The sequence below is a fragment of the Drosophila teissieri genome, chromosome 3R, assembly GCF_016746235.2.
Source record: "Drosophila teissieri strain GT53w chromosome 3R, Prin_Dtei_1.1, whole genome shotgun sequence".
Taxonomy (NCBI): Eukaryota; Metazoa; Arthropoda; class Insecta; order Diptera; family Drosophilidae; genus Drosophila; species Drosophila teissieri.
The window spans coordinates 11,106,659-11,124,023 of record NC_053032.1 but is presented as its reverse complement, the minus strand read 5'-3'; the positions used below and the strand labels follow the sequence as shown (position 1 = coordinate 11,124,023).

Here is a 17,365-nt window from a genome sequence, read left to right as displayed (position 1 = left end):
TTAGTTACATGCAAGATAGTAAATATTACCATTAGCTTAGAAAGACTTCGTACGTTTAGAGTACCACCGCTACCTTTATGTTTCTGTAGCAGCCAATTCCTTGGCCCTGCGTCCCAGGATGGACTTTGTGTAGTCAGAGTTAACACTTGCCCGTATTAAAAATTTATTCTCGTTTTAGTTTATAATTTGTACTGCCAGATGAGCAAACAAAAGGATGCCAAAATAGTAAATAGTAGTTGTTTATCGTTTTAGCTTTCGTTTAATTTTTCATCCCCGAACTTTACCAAGTAGGTATTCCCGGAAAATTTAAATATCAATTGCGCTTACTTTGTCGGAATGCAATTGGGCACAGGGCCTTTGAAATGGACAGGAATTGTGAAAATGCACTATTCAATCTAGCCGTAGCTAAAATGAACAATACATTTGTGAACTTAGCTCAAAAACCAGACAATAGAAAGCTTGTCTAGGCGTATTGTGTTTTTCTAAAGTATTCTTTACAAAAAGTAATAAACTATAAATGAAGGTATGCCTTTCTTAACTTAGTAGTCCGCCTTGGCCGTCCAGGTGGCTTTGTTTCCTAGGACGCCCTTGTCGCAATTCTCGCGCAGGAACCTGAGACCCGCTTCGATGGAGCGCTCTAGGTCGGCCTGGGACTTGGGCTTTTTAGCTGGTGGAGCTCTGTCATCTAGTCCAGCAGGCGGGGGAATAGCAGCACCCATACCACGACTGGATGTGCTCGGTTGCTCATCAGCTTCGTCTTGGTTGAACGCATTGTAGCTCCGTCGCTGAAACTTCTTTTCCTGCCTGGTGCTGTGAAAGTTGTGGAACTCCGGCTCCTGGCCACTGTTCCACTCCGAAGGCGGTGGCGGAGGCATACTGCTGAAGTTGCTGCGCTTGAGGGGAACCGGCTCTGGCATGGGAGCAAATTCTGCCTGCCGCTGGGCACGCTGCTTCTCATTCCACTCCTCCTGGGACATGGGCAGGCGTTCGGCCTTGTACTTCCACTCCTCCTCCGGTGGCTCGGCGCTGTCTGAGTCGCGTCGCTTCGCCACACCAGGTTTGTCTTTGTCCCAATCGCGTACGTGCTCCTTGCGCAATTCTTCCATTTCCGCCTCCTCCTTTTCTTTTTTCCGCTCGACGGCTTCCCTCCTTTCTTGCTCCTCCCGCTCTCTTTCTGCTGCTTCGGCCGCTGATTCATCCTTCTTTTGCTGTTCCTCCCGCAGGTAGTCTTCCTTGCTGATGGGGGGCAAGCCGTTGCGTGCTCGAATCCTGTTTTTGGCGGCTAGCACTCGATCTGCCACGAGACTGTCCCGTTTCGCGCGCATTTCATCTCGTCGTGTCTGTTCTTCAGTCGTAGCTTTGCGTGCCTTTTCCAGTTCCAACTGCTGCTTCCGGCGCTCGTCTTCGTCGGTGGAGAAGGCATAGTAGCCAACACCGTGGGTGCGCGCTTCGTCGAAGAAGACATCCTGGTAGTGGACATCGGGCTTGTCGAAATTCTCCTGCTCCTTTCGCTCCCAGTTCATGCGCTGTTCATCGTGCTTGGTCATCGTGGACAGGGCCTCGCTGAAGACGCTCTCTGTTGGCCGTGGCCCAATAAAGGTCTCAGCATCGTCATCGTCGCTGTTTTGGTTGCTGTTTAGCTCGCGGCTGCCTTTGGTGTCTATCATCCAGTTGGCCTTGGTCTGATCAAGGCGCTCCGGTATGCTCTCGGCAAGTAGCTTGTCGCGTTTCTGTGCCTCCTTTAAGTCCCTCCGCAAACACTTTCTGGTGCGTCCCAGGCAATCAACGTACTCCACCTCATCATCGTCGTGGCCTTCCTCATCATTGCTGGAACTGCTGCTGCTGCTACTCAGTCGCTGGCGGGAATCACACCTCTGGGAGGGATGCTCCTGTTCCTGGTCTGCCTCCTGTTTTTTGCGGTTAAACATTACCAGGCAGTTATCATCGGAGTTGAGGCTGCCTCCATTGCGAATCATCCGGTCGTAGTACTTGCTCTTGGCCTCCAAGACGCGTCGTGACTTCTCCAACTGGGCATGGTCCTCAGCCTCGTACACTTTTGCGCCATCGCCGCTGCTTCCGACCTTCTTGTAGCCCCGCTCACTAGACTTATCGTTGTCGCCGCTGCTCTTGGCGGGCCGAAAATCGGCGGCGGATGCCTTGGTGGCTTTGGCCACCCTCACCTCATGCTGTTTCCTCAGCAATTCCGCCTTCAGGCTGAGCAGCGAGGAGAGATTTACACTAATGGCCTTGTTTGGATCGTTCATTGCTTTGTACGCAGTTAAATACAGCTGTGTGAAGAAGTTGCAATGGTAACAGCTGATACACTGACACAAAAGAAATCATACGTTTTGTTAGGACTGTCTATTTCGTTACTATAATATTTGTTGAACAAACAATTATAAAATATTTAAAAACATAAATTAATAATGTATATATATAAATAGGTTATATATTTCATTAAAAAATAATTTAGTAAACCACTTTGTTTCTCCTCTGTGCCAAATATGGTCACACTAAGCTAGGTGGTAAGAAGAAGAAGAAGCGTGTTTATTTACTTTTCGGAATGTCGAACTCTGGAGAGGATTTCCAGGTGGTAACGCGTAAAAAATGGATGGCTCGTAAGTGCCTGCGGAGGCGAGATCGCCATAAATCTGAAAGCGATTACTTAATCGACTGCCCGGATGTGAATGTGGAGAAATTTCAGCCGTAAGTATTTCATATGTGTTTTTCAAAGGCACCGTACCTGAAAACGAAATCCACTTCTAGGCGTCTGGAGAACTTGTGCACCGAGATGTGCCAGAGCGACTATTTTCTGGTGGCCATGGAAACACTGCAGCAGCAGCTTGAAGGCATTAAGAAACCGTTGGAACGTATTGTTTGCCTGGGACTGGGACCCTTCTCCCGCACCTACCATGCCCTGCATCAGGCTGCCTTTGTGATTGGACTGCAGCGGCAGCACAAGATCACAGAGGCCTTGTACTACGATCCCGTCTTTAGAGACAGCGAGAGGGAACTGATCCAAATGTTTGGCGGAATTATAATGAGCGAAGACTGCGCGGGCAAGCATGAGGCGACGGTGCCCACGCTCTATTATCTGCCGCACTGCCCCTACGCTTTGATGCATAACATCCTGTGGTCCAATTGGAAGCGGGAGACACTGCCCAACGTTTTCCTCATCTCGAATAGCTTCGAAATGCTGACCATGACGCCGAGAAACCGGGATGACCACATAACAAGAATAGTAGAACATTGTACAGAGACCCCACTGGAAGATGACTACGAGCACCAAAACGTATTCAACGATTTGTCGCTGCACACGTTTCCCCAGGAATCCTTGCCCGCCAACAACGACGAAGCGTTCTGGAAACGATGTGCTCCCTTAAAGGTGAACGAGGATGAGCTGATCACGGAAACAGAGACGAACTTTGCTGCCCTGAAGCTGGAATCTGAATAAATGAGCAAAGATTTGCATATATATCCAAAGGCGCGGGTTGGGTTTCAATGTAGTTTCCAATTCTAATAACCAGCTATTTACAATTTTACTGAGCCATCTACAAGTGCTGCATAATCATCTTATCTGCAGGCTTTACACCGTACTTGTAGACCTTATTGAGACTTTCCGGAAAGTCGGGCAGTAGATTGTTAAAGTTCTCCACGTGATGTGTATGTTGCTCCGTCCAGATGCCGTCGCCCGTAAAGTGGAACTCCGATTCGATTAGGTAGAGAATGAGAGTCAGGATCTCGTTGTTGCTTAACGAATCGAAATTCGCCACTGGCAACTGTAGTTCTTCTTGTGCGTCGGGTGATTGCAGAAGGAGCATTTTTTCTTCAATGCGTTTGCTATGAAACAAAAAAACAAAAAGTATTAAACAAGAATAGTTTTTATAATTCGTATACCACTCACATGGGATAAAGAAGCAAGTGTATATTCGCAAATATCTCTTTAAGCTTAAACTTTTTGCTGAGTAAGTACTCCAGACATTGCTTTACGTGCAGCAAAGGTATATGGCACCAGTTTGGATGGCGAGAGAGAAGATTGCGCAGCACCTGCACGTCTTTCGCCAGCACATTGCCCAGGTAGACGACTATATCGCGGCCTTTAGTTCGATCCGAGCCATCTCTGGCAAATCTGGAATAAGGCTGGTTAATTAGAGACAATAAGATGACATAGCTTCTTACTTGGCGAAAGCCTCGGACCCGCAAGAAAGGATGTGCAAGGAAGCGCACCGAACTTTAAGTTGATTGAGATAATCCAGACGCAGTCGCGCCTTGTTCTGGTAGTGCACCAGTCTTAGGACTCGGGGATTGGTACCCAGGACTTGAAACTCCTCGATCTCCTGCAGATCCCTTAGTCGCTCCAGAACCGTATCCGGTCCAAGTGTGAGCACTTCCAGGCAGCGTAGAACGGCATCCTCACTGATGCCAAACGCGTGGACGTGTTGCAGGGTTTGCTTCAGACTATCGCAGGTGGACATTAAAATCTTGGGTCGTCGGAAGCCGATTTCGCGTATGTCCTGCGAGTCAATGGTAGGTACCTCTCGCAGGATGCGGCGCACGTTATATGCTTCCGAATAGAGCAGAAAACTGTTCTTCCTTAGCCGCTCGGCGGGAAAATTAAACTCTTTGGTCAGGAGCTCTATGGTGTCCTGCACTGCTCGAAAACTCTTGTGGCGGATGCGGGTGTACACGCGCCACAGCTTTTGTAAATCGTTGTCGTCCATCTGAAGACGTTCACGCAGGTAAGCGTTGAGCAGGGATTGTCTCAAGCTCTTTAGTGTGAGGGTTTCGCTTTCCAGCTCGCGTAAATCCACCGGCAGCTTGATATCCGCAAAATATCCCGCCAGACGCTCCGACACCTTCACATCAAAAGGGATGTAACTATGTGCCTTCAGGACTTCTATCGGTTTGTTGACCACCGTAACATATTTTGCCAGCGTTTGGACAGTAACTTTGTGGAAGCCGCACTCCTGCAAGACACTGTGTCGATTGGCCAGAGTGGTAGCACCATAGTAGATGATCATGGGCTTCGATATGATGTCGTCCACAGTGTAGTCCAGTGATTTCAAGGTGTCGTAGGAGTTCAGCAAGTCTTTGCGCTTCAAAGTTTTGAGCTCTGGGTGCTTCTCTAGAGCGGCCGCCCAAGAGCGATAGTTACTACCTAAAAAGAAGCAACAGTGACTCGCTAAACCAACTTAAAGGTCTTAGCTTACCCAGAGTTTTGGACAAATAGCTGGCATTTAGTGGCTCTTCCATCGGCATCTCGACTATTGGTGGCTTTGGCAGTTTTGGTTTAAGATCCTCCTTCTTACTGGTGGCCCTTTTCGAAATGGCCATTCCCCGGGCCAGCTGCGCAAGGCTCCGGGCCAGCAATTGCGCTTGATTCTGGCCGTTGCGCAGCATAATTATAACATTTCCCGGAGATTTATTTACAAACGACGAAAAAACGTAACTGTTATTCGGGGTGAATGGCAACTGTTGCAGCTAGTGATGGCAGAATATATATATACAATGGGAAATGTCGAAATAAATTAAAAGAAAGTAGCATTTTTATATTCCCAATATTATACTGTTCAATGGTTAAGTACAAAATGGGCTTTGAACCTGAGAAAAATGCATTTATTTTTAATTTGTGGTAGCTAAGAAACTATCGATACGGCCGGCAAATCAATTTCATCGATACGACAACGGATGTTTTCACATCTCTAACCCCGCAGCGTACTTACACGTGCGCGTCAATTTTAGTTTATTTGACTTGGTTTTTAATTAAAAAAGCGTTTGATTATGTCGCTTTTACGCATCAGGTAAGCAATAAAGATGCAAACAATAAAAAGCAATAAAATCAAACCAACTGCGCTTCCAGGAAACCCAAAACCCGCAAGGGAAAGAAAGTGTTGCTGGCCAGGGAGCCGCAACTGATTGAATCCGCCCGCACAATGTTGTTTTTGGACGGACGGAAGTGTGGTGGCAATGTGAAGCTGTGCATGAAGGATCTGCAGGCGCTGAAGAAGCCGCTGGTTAAGGTCCTGAACCGCAAGAACGACATTACCCCCTTTGACGATCCCTCCTCTCTGGAGTTGTAAGTTTAGATAAACCTCGACAATACTTAGATTTAATCTTCCTGTAATCCCCAGCTTGACCATGAAAAACGATGCTGCTTTGTTTACGTTCGGTTCCACATCAAAGAAGCGGCCTGATAACATAGTCCTGGGCAGGATCTTCGAGAACGAGGTGTTGGACATGTTTGAACTGGGCATCAAGCGGTATCAGGCGATTTCCGAGTTTAAGAACGAGAAAATTGGAGCCTGCGTAAAGCCCTGCTTGGTGTTCAATGGTCCGAAATGGGCACAAACCGAGGAACTAAGGCGCCTTCGTAACCTGTTCATCGACACCTTCCAGCGCGAGAAGGTAGATTCGATCCGTCTGCAGGGCATTGAGCACGTTCTGAGTTTCACGGTTACCGATGACATGAACATTCTGATGCGTTCCTACCGAATACTGCTGAAGAAATCTGGTCAGAGGACGCCGCGCATTGAGCTCGAGGAGATCGGACCCTCTGCGGATTTCTCCATACGTCGCACCAAGATCGCCAGCGAGGATCTGTACAAGCAGTCACGCAAACAGCCCAAGCAGTTGAAGGTGGGCAAGAAGAAGAACATTAGCACGGACGCCCTGGGCAACACCAAGGGACGCGTCCATTTGGGCAAGCAACAAACAGGCTCCATCCAAACGCGTCGTGTCAAGGCGCTGCGTAAGTCGCCTGAGGAGAAGAAGGAGAACCGGCAGCGCAAGAAGGTTGCTCTAAAGGCGGCCGCCGCCGAAGCTCTGGCCTCACAAGGAAACAATCCCTTCTCTAGTTAATTTTAGTTTTAATAAATTGGTCCTGATTAAAATAGCGTTAACAAGTGTATGAGTTCTGAAGACGTATCAGTGTATGCCGTCGACAATATTGCGAATGCGCCGTGTCTTGGATTCGGCCAACGCGTCTTCCAGTGTTTTGATCATGTGCACCAGACTGCCGACATCCGTCTGCACCAGCATATCCTTTCGATGCAGCCGCTCGTCCTCCTGCATGGCCTTCAGCTCTTGTTCGCTGCGCCCGGAGACGTCCACCGCCAGCAGCTCACGGTTTTCGTTCTTTGGTTCGGTGTGCAGGTAAAGCTTCATGGTCACCACCACTTGGCATTGTTCCAACAGACTCCGCGACGCGGTGCGGACCTCCAGTCGCCAGTCCAGGTTGACCAGCCGATAGGCACGTATGTTGGCTGACTTGATTGAGCCCTCCACAAAGTTTCGTTTGCTGGTGACGAACTGCTCGAGAACTTCGAGCACATCGTCGCCTATATCGGGGAATGTCTGACGCAGAATCGCCCCTGTGTCGACTGAACTACCTCCCACACGGGTGGTCACGCTGATAAGCAGCGATATCAGCGCTTCCACTGCCTGCTGCACTGCTTCAGGGCTGCCCAAATCCGAGGACTTCTTGGCCATCATCTCGTAACGGCCGGGATTGGGCCCATTTATCAGGTAATCAAAGGCTGACTTGCACAGCTCCACCACAGAGCTGGCGGGTCTTTGGAGCAGGCTTAAATGCTCCCGCTGCTGTTGGGTCAAGCGCAGAGATGACATCTTTGTGGTTGCCTCACGGAGTCAGCTAAATAGTATTGGATGTATTCATGGGTATACGGTATATTCATACAATAGTAGACGATTACCTCAAACAGTTTGAATTGTTTACCACCTGAGACTTAAGTCTTGCACCAGTACTTCAGCTGTAATTACCACGAATTTGTTGGTTTATAAACATAAACAATGAATAGGAGTTCACTTATGCCCCTTACCTTATCACTTACAGCTTGAAATGCATACTAGGCAGCTGTTAAAATACTTTAATTATTAGTAGAGAGCATCTTTATGATTCCATTTCTCAACAGCGCCTTATGTTTTATGCATAAAAGAAACATTTATAGGGACAAACCAAAATAAATAAATCTGATTGATATCGGATAACGATAGGTCGATTCGATTTTGCGGCTCAATTGGACAGGGCTTGGAGCTGAGTTGGCAGCTCCATTCAATTTGTATCGATAGTTGCAAGCTCAAAATCAAATTTTTGAATTTGCTTCGCTGCAACTGCAATTTAAATAGTTGCATGAAAAAAAATACTTTCCCGAAACATTGCAAGCATATACCCAACAAATAGATAACTCAAATACACATGGAATTTCGTCCCAAATCACCAATCAGCCAAAAGCTTTGATTCACGTGAAAGCTCTGAAGCGAAAGCAACCCTGCTCTCCCCCGCCCCCACGGCAACAACAACAACAACATGGATTCGCAAATCTGTTTCATTGGCCCGTGGGATTTTGCTGGCAGAACTGCTCTCGTTGAATTGTTTTAACCAATACATTTTGTAACCAAAAACATTGCAAATATGCTTAAGCAAGTGACGAAGCAATTGGCCCTGCAGGGAGTGCGCACCTTCTCGGTTGGCCAGCAGGTGAGCATGGTTACCTTCCAAATTCAAAATCCCGGCCAGAATCGTGCCCCTTCCACTGCAACTGTTTACGTAACAGAGGCGGCTGATCCACTGCATCCGCAAGCCATAACTATATAGCCTGACATAACATCGCGACTGTAGCCATATCTTCGCATTTCCGATCTAGAACAACTACAAGGTGACCGTTTGCGGTGCCGCTGGAGGAATCGGCCAGCCGCTGTCCCTGCTCCTCAAGCAGAATCCCCTGGTCACCGACTTGGCCCTCTACGACATTGTCCACACTCCCGGTGTGGCCGCCGATCTGTCGCACATCGACACCAAGAGCAAGACCGCCGGATTCATCGGTGCCGACCAGCTGGGCGACTCCCTGAAGGGTGAGTAAAGGGCAGGGGCCGCGAGTGAGGTTATGTGACTGTACTTGAGTACTTGGCTTCAATGGTTTTACTGCCGTATTTCAAAGTCACTCTTCGTTTAAATATTTACCGACCAGGGTTTTTTGAATATTTGCAGATTTTTAAATTAACTAAAACATGAACGAATTCTACCTATTTTTGCCAGTAATAGAATTTATTTAGCTAATTTTTTATGCTTTGTGGTCGTTAAAAAAAGAGTATATATTTTTGAAGTGTATATAGAAATAATGATCAATTCAGATCTGTGTGTGCTAACAGTAATAAATCGAAATACTGAATATTTATCAAGTTATGTAAAATAGTATTTTTGTGCAATACAATATTAATTTATCCATCGTAAAACTAAATACATTAATGTAGGTGTTCAAATCATAAATTAGGTTCACATAAATAGTCTAATCCAATTTTAAATATAATAAAGACTTAGATTTTACCATTAGTATACATATATGCAAAGCTTTTTCATGTGATTTGCATTAAAGAAATTTTATGCTCTGATAAGATAAGCAGCAGATAATATATACGCTGATAGCCATGAAATGGTTATTGGTATTAATAACGACATAATCAGAAGCAGCTACTTATCAGTGCAGAAGTCACTGGGATTGAACCCATAAAAGATCAAAGCTCAAAGTGTGTACCAGCAAACTAATCATTGATGCATGCTTGTGCCTACCTTTTGCAGGATCCGATGTGGTGGTCATCCCAGCTGGAGTGCCCCGCAAGCCCGGCATGACCCGTGATGATCTGTTCAACGTGAACGCCGGCATCATTAAGGACATTTCCAACTCCATTGCCAAGAACTGCCCCAAGGCCCTGGTGGCCATCATCACCAACCCGGTGAACACCTGCGTGCCAATCGCTGCCGAGATCCTTAAGAAGGTAAGATGCCCTACATTATTGGTTGCTAGAGGTCTGATTCCTATGCCATCCCTTCTTTCAGGCTGGTGTCTACGATCCCAAGCGCCTGTTCGGAGTCTCCACCTTGGATGTGGTGCGTGCCCGCGCCTTCATCGGCCATGCCCTGGGTGTGGATCCCCAGACCGTGCAGATCCCCGTGATCGGCGGCCACTCCGGCGTGACCATCCTGCCCGTGCTCTCCCAGAGCCAGCCCCTGTTCAAGGGCAACCAGGACACCATCGAGAAGCTGACCGTGCGCATCCAGGAGGCCGGTACCGAGGTCGTCAAGGCCAAGGCCGGAGCCGGTTCCGCCACTCTGTCGATGGCCTACGCTGGCGCCCGTTTCGCCGGATCCCTGCTGAAGGGACTCAACGGCGAGAAGAACGTGATCGAGTGCTCCTACGTGCAGTCCACCGTCACGGAGGCCACCTTCTTCTCCACACCCCTGGTGCTGGGCAAGAACGGAGTCCAGGAGAACCTCGGCCTGCCCAAGCTCAACGACTACGAGAAGAAGCTGCTGGAGGCTGCCATTCCCGAGCTGAAGAAGAACATCCAGAAGGGCATTGACTTCGCCAACGCCTAAGCGACCCTACAAATCCCATCCGCCCCCAAAAATCGTGTACTTCATTAGCGCCTATTGTGAATTGGCATACCACTACCCCTAGCAAATCTTTCGCCTCAAGTCGGCGTGTCCAAAGATTGTATAGATCTGCGCCCAGAATGTGGTGTAGAATGAAACCAGTTGATATCTGAAATAAACGAATTGTAAACTTGGATTGCGCACCGTGTTTTGACGACATTGTTTAGCAGTAATTTAAAGATATTGAAAACACAGATATTGGGGAAAAGAATTGGCTTTTAAAACCTGCTAACGTGTTTAATTTTTGTAGAACCCTAAAAATAACGACGAGCAATATTTCTTCCCACAGCGAAAGATATTCAACTATGCCCATGGGTTTAGCATCGGTTTTTGAGATTCCAAAATAGCGGCACAGTAAAATGGATGTTCACAGTACACTGAGAGAAGGAATCGAGTGTTTTTCGGACAGCCACTTGATAGATGGCATTTGCAATCCGAAAATTTCGCCCAGTGTAGCCTACACCGCCGCAAACAAACACAATGCTCACACGCACTTGCCCATACAGACGCAATCAATTAAGCTTCGTTAAAATCAATTTAAACTTGCCCGCATGTCACGACGACCCCCTCCCGACGCCCATGACAGCCCCTCCGGAATCCTCCATGACTCCGGCTCAGAATCCAGTGCGTACGCTTTTCGGAATTCATTTTTTAACGATACACAAATTTATGTGAGAGCTGAATTTTGTATGGTATGTGGTATGCATTCCTTTTGACTTTTTTGCCAGCCTAATAGAGATCCTATTTGTTTCGAAAGAATATACAATTCAATCTATGGATAATTCACACCTTCTGAAGATTATTGATCTACGTATTATTAAATACTTGGAACGTGTCTGGAGATACATACTGTGTACAAATAATCTTACAATTCAGTGTTAATTGCTAGTTTGAATCAAGTTTCACATGTTTTTAGATATCTTTAGTTTGGTAATCTTTGTTTGGTGACTGCCTACTATATATATATACTATCTATATATTTTTAAATCGTTGAAATAAATCTACTTTCAGTTTCTGTGTTACTGGATAAATGGAACAAAACATTAAAGCAAACATATAAATATATAATTTTGTATAATTTAAAGCTTTTCCCTTCATATTAAGTTATATTTTTCTTGGAAAAACATGTTTTCTGTCCAGATGCTTAGATGGCTAGATACTTAGATACTATAACAATTCCCTTAGCAGACATTTTCCATACCTATCTTCATCGATTTGCACTGGTTTCGCCAATTGAAGTGCTTGGCACCAGCTCGAATCGAGTAAATTGGATTACTATTAGACAATTTGATTTGTTCATTAAACCGGGCGATGCAGAGCACCACAGCACCAATAATTCTAACCTATTTAGCCGTTTAGTGGGGGAAATGGACGAACACACCCCCGACTTAATTATCGACGATGGAAAGGCAGCGATAACAAGACCAAAACAATCAATTGATACAATTCCATTCATGAAATCAAATCGAACTGCAAGCAAAAATCACGGAGCGCGGGAGACAATTTGATAGGCCGGGCGATTTCGATTCTCGGAGTTCCGCCAATTGGCAGAACGCTTTTAATGAAATAATGAGCAGGAATCAATTTTCAGACGCCGCGCACGTACTATATGCGATGCGAAATGGAATTGCCGGCCGGCATTTTATATTAAAACAAATTGGTTACCATGGATGGATTTACCAGTCAGCGACGACGAGACTCTCTTTTTGTAATCGACCTTGTACAATTTTATTTAATTACAAACAATTAAGTCGCCGCACAGGCAGCAGCACCAAAAACGATAAGCGAAGGAGAGTGTCAAGTGCAGCCACAATACAATAATTAATTAATTATTATCGCACAACGCAATCAACTTGTTCATTCATAAATCTCAAAGTAAGAAATTTGAATTCCAGCCCGCGGCTATCGATAGATTTCCGTTACAGATTAGACTAGGGCTGTTTCCACTGCCTCTCTTATACTAACAATTATAAAATGCGCGCATTTCCACTAAAAACAAACTACATGTGATAAAATCAAAGAGGATAAATACACTCTATTGCAAATTAGAACATATCTGATACAAGATTCTTACAAAAATGAAATTGTGGTAGGAGGTGTGAAAGAATCCTAACTCGTGTTTCTCTCATTGAAGGCCCAGTTTTGGGCGAAACTCAAATGCTTGCAGGCATTTGCATTGCTCGAGCATCGATTTCAATTACATAACACCACAAATTGCTCTGGGAGAGCGATCGTGCCGCTTAAGTCCACTGCCGCAGCTGCAGTGGAGCGCTCCCACCACTCAGATGGGGCATTAAATGGCGCCTTCTTCTTAAATAAGTCACAATTGTCGGCAATTAATTTGAATTGTGCACACTGTGTTGCGATTTTTCGTGCATCGACAGCCCCAAGAAGCCGCAAAGCCAATTACACCGGCCAGGCCCAGCGGTTGACATCTTCAGCTATATCTCCCCATTCTATATAGTGAAATGCCCCATATATCGCGGCTGATATGCGCTAGCAATTGTGATTGCCTTTAATTTATTGGCGTCCTCTCTCACTTTCCCTTTGATTGGATTAAGCTTTAAGTCGGATTTGTGGGTGGGTGTGCTTGGGGGCTGGCTATTTAACAATTATGCCACGACAAATTGGTCCTTAAATGTTTTCTGGAATGGGATACACTCACTGCTTTAACACTTAGTAATTTAAAGGAAGTTAGGGTGGGATGTCCTCTAAGAGATGTTACGCAAAATCCTTTGGCTTCCGAGAATGAACACATTTGCATTAAACAAAAACAGAGAACTTTAGTTATAGTGATTTACTGGTTTATAATGATTTTGTTTTAGCATTATGTATTACTTATTTCAATGTTTCAAGTTGAACGAAGACCTTCTTAATAATGTTCTGGCTCCCGATTTGAATTTATATCCACACTGATTTTATAAGCATGGAATGTAATACCGAACTCCCGCCACAATTCTTGAACTCCGATCTCGGGTACAGTCATGCCCAAAAAAATCTCATGTAAATGATGGCAAATTCATAAGACAGCAGCCTCAGAAAGCAAAATGCACAAACCAATTTGAGTGGACGTTTGTGATCGTGGGTCAGATGTCAGACACAAAGTACGCATACGTCCCACATCCGCCCCCTTCTAGCTTATACATACATATGTACATACAATATCATGTAAAGGGGGTAGACTGGGAGGAGCAAGAACAGCAAGAGCAAGTACCAAGTACCAGGCAAGTGTGGACCCCAAAGTGCCATGGAGAATTAACGAACCGAAAATGGGGAAAAAGCTATACGTCTTTGTCAGGTCAGATACTCGCTGGATGGCTGGGGGAGGGGTCCGGTTACAGCTTGTATCTACGGGTCTACTTGCAGACTTTGTCTCGTGGGCAGTAGATTTCGAAATGTGCACTGAAAGCGTACATTTCGAATTGAAATCTAGGTATAGACGAGCTTTTAACAATACCATTTTAGTAATAAGCATCACAAGTTCAAATAGGTCATAACGAAAAGATCTGTTTAGGATGGGGTGAGATTGAAGAACCAGAGCATATGCTTTTCAAACAAAAAGCAACAATTATAGCACTGCATACCTGGAAAGCATTCTGAATTTGCCCTTAGCTTTTCGCTCGGTGTATTCACGTTCATAAGTCGAGGTTTTTCCTCCTTTCATTCATTGTTTTTTGTTTTTTGCTTTTTTCTTGTTTTCCACTGAACGCTGAAAGCGAGAACGAATAGCGACAGCCAAGTCAGAAGTGGAACTAAAATACAAAAACTATTTGATATTTTATGCGGGATTTAAATTGATCTTAACGAAGCTTAATTGAACGCATATGTATGTGTGAGCGCTGCTCCGGTCTTCTTCACCAGTGTGCGTCCGTGTGAGCGTCCGTGTAGCGGTACTTGAGTCCGCCATATTGGAATTTCGTTGTGCGAACTGATCACAATCGCCGCACCAAGCAAACCCAACTGGAAATGGGAATGGGAATGGGCGACGCGGGCATGGCGCATCCATGGAGCATCGCTGCCTCATGGAAAAGATATAGTAGATATAGCCGATTTGCGAGTGTTGAGGCACGACACAGAATGTCGTCGCTGTCTCCGCTGATATCGTAATACAATGTGATAATGGAGGATGAGGGAATGTCGGTGATGCTATTGCACCGAGAGAAGTGGGGACGCGAAACTACAGGACTACGGGGTTTAAAGGTATAGACCTGGTTACTACATACATACCACTCCCCACACTCAAATTAGCTTAAGTTGTGTGACAACAAATGATCATTTTGGAACTATCAGCCTTTTCCCCTTAAAACTGTTTAAAGAACCAATATTTTTGATATCTTATAGACTTATTGAGTTACAAAATAATTTGTTTTAGAAGGATTTTTATAGTCATAAAGGATCTCAAGTACATCCTTAATTTTACAAGATCGCCAAGACCGTCGTAACAATATAAATGATATTATTTCATTTTAAGGTGCCATTTTTTCGACTGTTGTCGCTGTTTGTGGTGATATCGCTGCTGATATGGACTGTCATCTCGGTGGGACAAGTGTGGATGCGATGATGATGGTGATGATGATGATGGTGGTGGCGGTGGCGATGGGCTTGAGTATCTGGCCACCCCTCAGCCCGCTATCCGTCTGTCTGGCTGTCTTTCCGTCTGCCAGTGTGTGTATCTTAATGGTTATGGAAAAAACATGACAAAATATTCAGCAAGAGCTTAGGCGCTCACTTGGCCAAACGGCGGCGACTGTACTGAACAGTCATTTTCATAGATGATCTAAGCTAAATTAAGTTTAGCAAATAACTTACTGTAATATATTTATAGATGCAATTTTTGTAGGAAACCCTTTCTGACTGACTGTGACTACACTTCAACATATCTATATTAAAAATTTAAAGAATAGGTAAGTTTGAAGATATGCAAATGCACACTATACTAATAACAACCAAATACAATTAAATCTGTGTATATTTATACTTTAAGATTGTTATACATTTTGCCAGATGTGGGCAATAGATAATAGTTCTCATACCAGTTATGCTTTATTAAAATAAATAAAAAAAATTGTATATAATCGGATATAATTGTATATAATATTAAATGAAACGGCTTACAAGATACAATAATAGCCGATCTGCTTTGTCGTGATAATAGAAAAGGTTTGAACTCCCGTCTATTTTACCCTTTTTAACAACTAAATTACCTCTATAAAGTTTTTTAGAACTCATCTTATCTCTAAAAAGAAATCCTACCCGTAGTTCGACAAACTCTTTTTTTAGCTTATAAAGACCTTTTCAGATATCTTCGATTTATCGCCAACCTCATTTGGTACCCAGTGATTGGCATTATTATACTCTAACCTCCTTGGGTTCGAGGATCAAGAGTAATTAACTTTTGATCTTGCTCGAGATGCTATCATCGCTCCTTGATCTCCCTCCCTGACTGCGTCCTTAGTACCTCCACGTTTTCGTCCCCGTTTTCCGTATCATCTCCCCTCCGGGAATCCTTGCAGCCAGACCCACATAATTGGCGCATTGGCTAATGCAAAATACTGTCTGATTATTCACACGCAACGACCCCGACTCCTTTCCTTGCCCTCGGATACCATCCCTCCCAGTTCTGGGTCGCGACCCAGTACCCACAGTATGGGGTGTATTTATTTGTTGTCATCTTACGGCTCTGATCGCGTGCCCCGCGTCCATTCTCCCAGAGATCTCGGCTTTGCCCGCATTTCGGAACCTGCCAGGCCGAAAAGTATCGAATCGTCCGGTTCCGTCTGTGTGAAAGAGATTTTTATGTGGTTTCCGCCTGGAATTCGATGGATATTCTACTTCTGGTCCGCTGGTCGCCTATGATGGGAATATTCGTGGATCCTTTGTGGGTTCTTGGGAAGCAGAAGTTCCGCGCTGTTTTTCATTTCATCAATGCGGGCTGGTCTTTGAGGACAGAACTTTCACACTGGATGTGAGGCAGCTTCAACTTTGTTTTAATTAAGACACAAAATCTCTTTACTTCCCTAACAGTTAAGAACGTTAATGGTTTGTGGTTGCTTTGACGAATTGTTTTTTATTTCACATCAGCTATTCGTCTTTTAATAAGTAAAGCATTAAATTAAGAAGTTGCCAATTCTTCAATCGCTTAAGAAATATTTGCAATTAAATGCAAAATGTACATTTTAATTAAACCTATAATACATGGGTTTAACATGAAATTAAATTGAGTTGATGATGATCGGTATTTGGTAGATCTATTGGCATTTTGACATTTTCTTAATAAATAACTAAGTAACTGCATATTACTTACTTGTATTTCACATTATTTAAGCCCTTTATTATCCCTCACAGATCCCCGATCTCAACCTCCATTTGAATGTATCGCTTTGCCCACTTCCACCCTCTTCGACTGCAATGCCCACATGATTCGGCAGCCTTCTTCACTTCCCATTCAAATGCCCCGTGAAATCTTCGGATCTGTCCAAATGAGCCATAACTTAGCCCCTGACTAAGTGCCCACCTCGCCGCGATCGGAGTACCAGCATCTGGCCAAAAGGTCACACGCAACAGAAGGGACTACGCCAATCCTTGAGAGGGTGACACGCGCTGTGGGAAGATCGCGAGCAGGGAGTGGGAATGGATTGGGATTGAGAATGGGAATGGGCTGAAGTGGAAGAAGAAGGTCACAAGCGTGCCAAGTCGAGCCCTTACAGGGGTTGCAACCTCGAGTCTCAAGCACCCTCATGAGTCCAATTGGAACCACGACCATCGGAATTCCTCTGCCAGAAGTTAATTGTCCGTCCAACATGTGTGACGATGAAGGTGCATTGTTAGGGGTGGCGATGACCACTCTCGGATGAGGTGGACGCGGAATAGATGGGCTCTCTCAACTCCAGGCGGAACTAATCTTTTACAGTGAAG

General features: G+C 45.1%; 6 protein-coding genes across 6 annotated transcripts; 3 read left to right on the top strand and 3 right to left on the bottom strand.

Annotated features, from left to right (window-relative positions):
• Nucleotides 1-533: 533 nt before the first annotated feature.
• On the bottom strand, nucleotides 534-2,408 carry LOC122620345 (coiled-coil domain-containing protein 174). The gene has a single exon (XM_043797764.1). The coding sequence runs from the start codon at nucleotides 2,262-2,264 to the stop codon at nucleotides 540-542; it is 1,725 nt and encodes a 574-aa protein (XP_043653699.1). The 5' UTR covers nucleotides 2,265-2,408; the 3' UTR covers nucleotides 534-539.
• A 5-nt stretch (nucleotides 2,409-2,413) lies between these two features.
• On the top strand, nucleotides 2,414-3,483 carry LOC122620348 (SRR1-like protein). The gene is made up of 2 exons (XM_043797768.1): nucleotides 2,414-2,706; nucleotides 2,767-3,483. Exons 1-2 carry the CDS (start codon nucleotides 2,564-2,566, stop codon nucleotides 3,452-3,454), a joined length of 831 nt encoding a protein of 276 aa, XP_043653703.1. The 5' UTR covers nucleotides 2,414-2,563; the 3' UTR covers nucleotides 3,455-3,483.
• An 8-nt stretch (nucleotides 3,484-3,491) lies between these two features.
• LOC122620346 (transcription termination factor 5, mitochondrial) lies at nucleotides 3,492-5,482 on the bottom strand. Its single transcript, XM_043797766.1, has 4 exons — nucleotides 5,211-5,482; nucleotides 4,180-5,158; nucleotides 3,905-4,129; nucleotides 3,492-3,840 (listed from the first exon to the last, which is right to left on the bottom strand). The coding sequence occupies exons 1-4, from the start codon at nucleotides 5,398-5,400 to the stop codon at nucleotides 3,552-3,554; spliced, it is 1,683 nt and encodes a 560-aa protein (XP_043653701.1). The 5' UTR covers nucleotides 5,401-5,482; the 3' UTR covers nucleotides 3,492-3,551.
• Nucleotides 5,483-5,691: 209 nt separating this feature from the next.
• Nucleotides 5,692-6,907, top strand: LOC122618843 (ribosome production factor 2 homolog). The gene is made up of 3 exons (XM_043795434.1): nucleotides 5,692-5,801; nucleotides 5,861-6,076; nucleotides 6,132-6,907. The coding sequence occupies exons 1-3, from the start codon at nucleotides 5,782-5,784 to the stop codon at nucleotides 6,856-6,858; spliced, it is 963 nt and encodes a 320-aa protein (XP_043651369.1). The 5' UTR covers nucleotides 5,692-5,781; the 3' UTR covers nucleotides 6,859-6,907.
• On the bottom strand, nucleotides 6,850-8,024 carry LOC122618844. Its single transcript, XM_043795435.1, has 3 exons — nucleotides 7,839-8,024; nucleotides 7,713-7,769; nucleotides 6,850-7,651 (listed from the first exon to the last, which is right to left on the bottom strand). The coding sequence occupies exon 3, from the start codon at nucleotides 7,624-7,626 to the stop codon at nucleotides 6,925-6,927; it is 702 nt and encodes a 233-aa protein (XP_043651370.1). The 5' UTR covers nucleotides 7,627-7,651; nucleotides 7,713-7,769; nucleotides 7,839-8,024; the 3' UTR covers nucleotides 6,850-6,924.
• Nucleotides 8,025-8,336: 312 nt separating this feature from the next.
• Nucleotides 8,337-10,586, top strand: LOC122618841 (malate dehydrogenase, mitochondrial). Its single transcript, XM_043795433.1, has 4 exons — nucleotides 8,337-8,497; nucleotides 8,664-8,871; nucleotides 9,596-9,792; nucleotides 9,854-10,586. Exons 1-4 carry the CDS (start codon nucleotides 8,432-8,434, stop codon nucleotides 10,391-10,393), a joined length of 1,011 nt encoding a protein of 336 aa, XP_043651368.1. The 5' UTR covers nucleotides 8,337-8,431; the 3' UTR covers nucleotides 10,394-10,586.
• The last annotated feature ends 6,779 nt before the right edge of the window (nucleotides 10,587-17,365 follow it).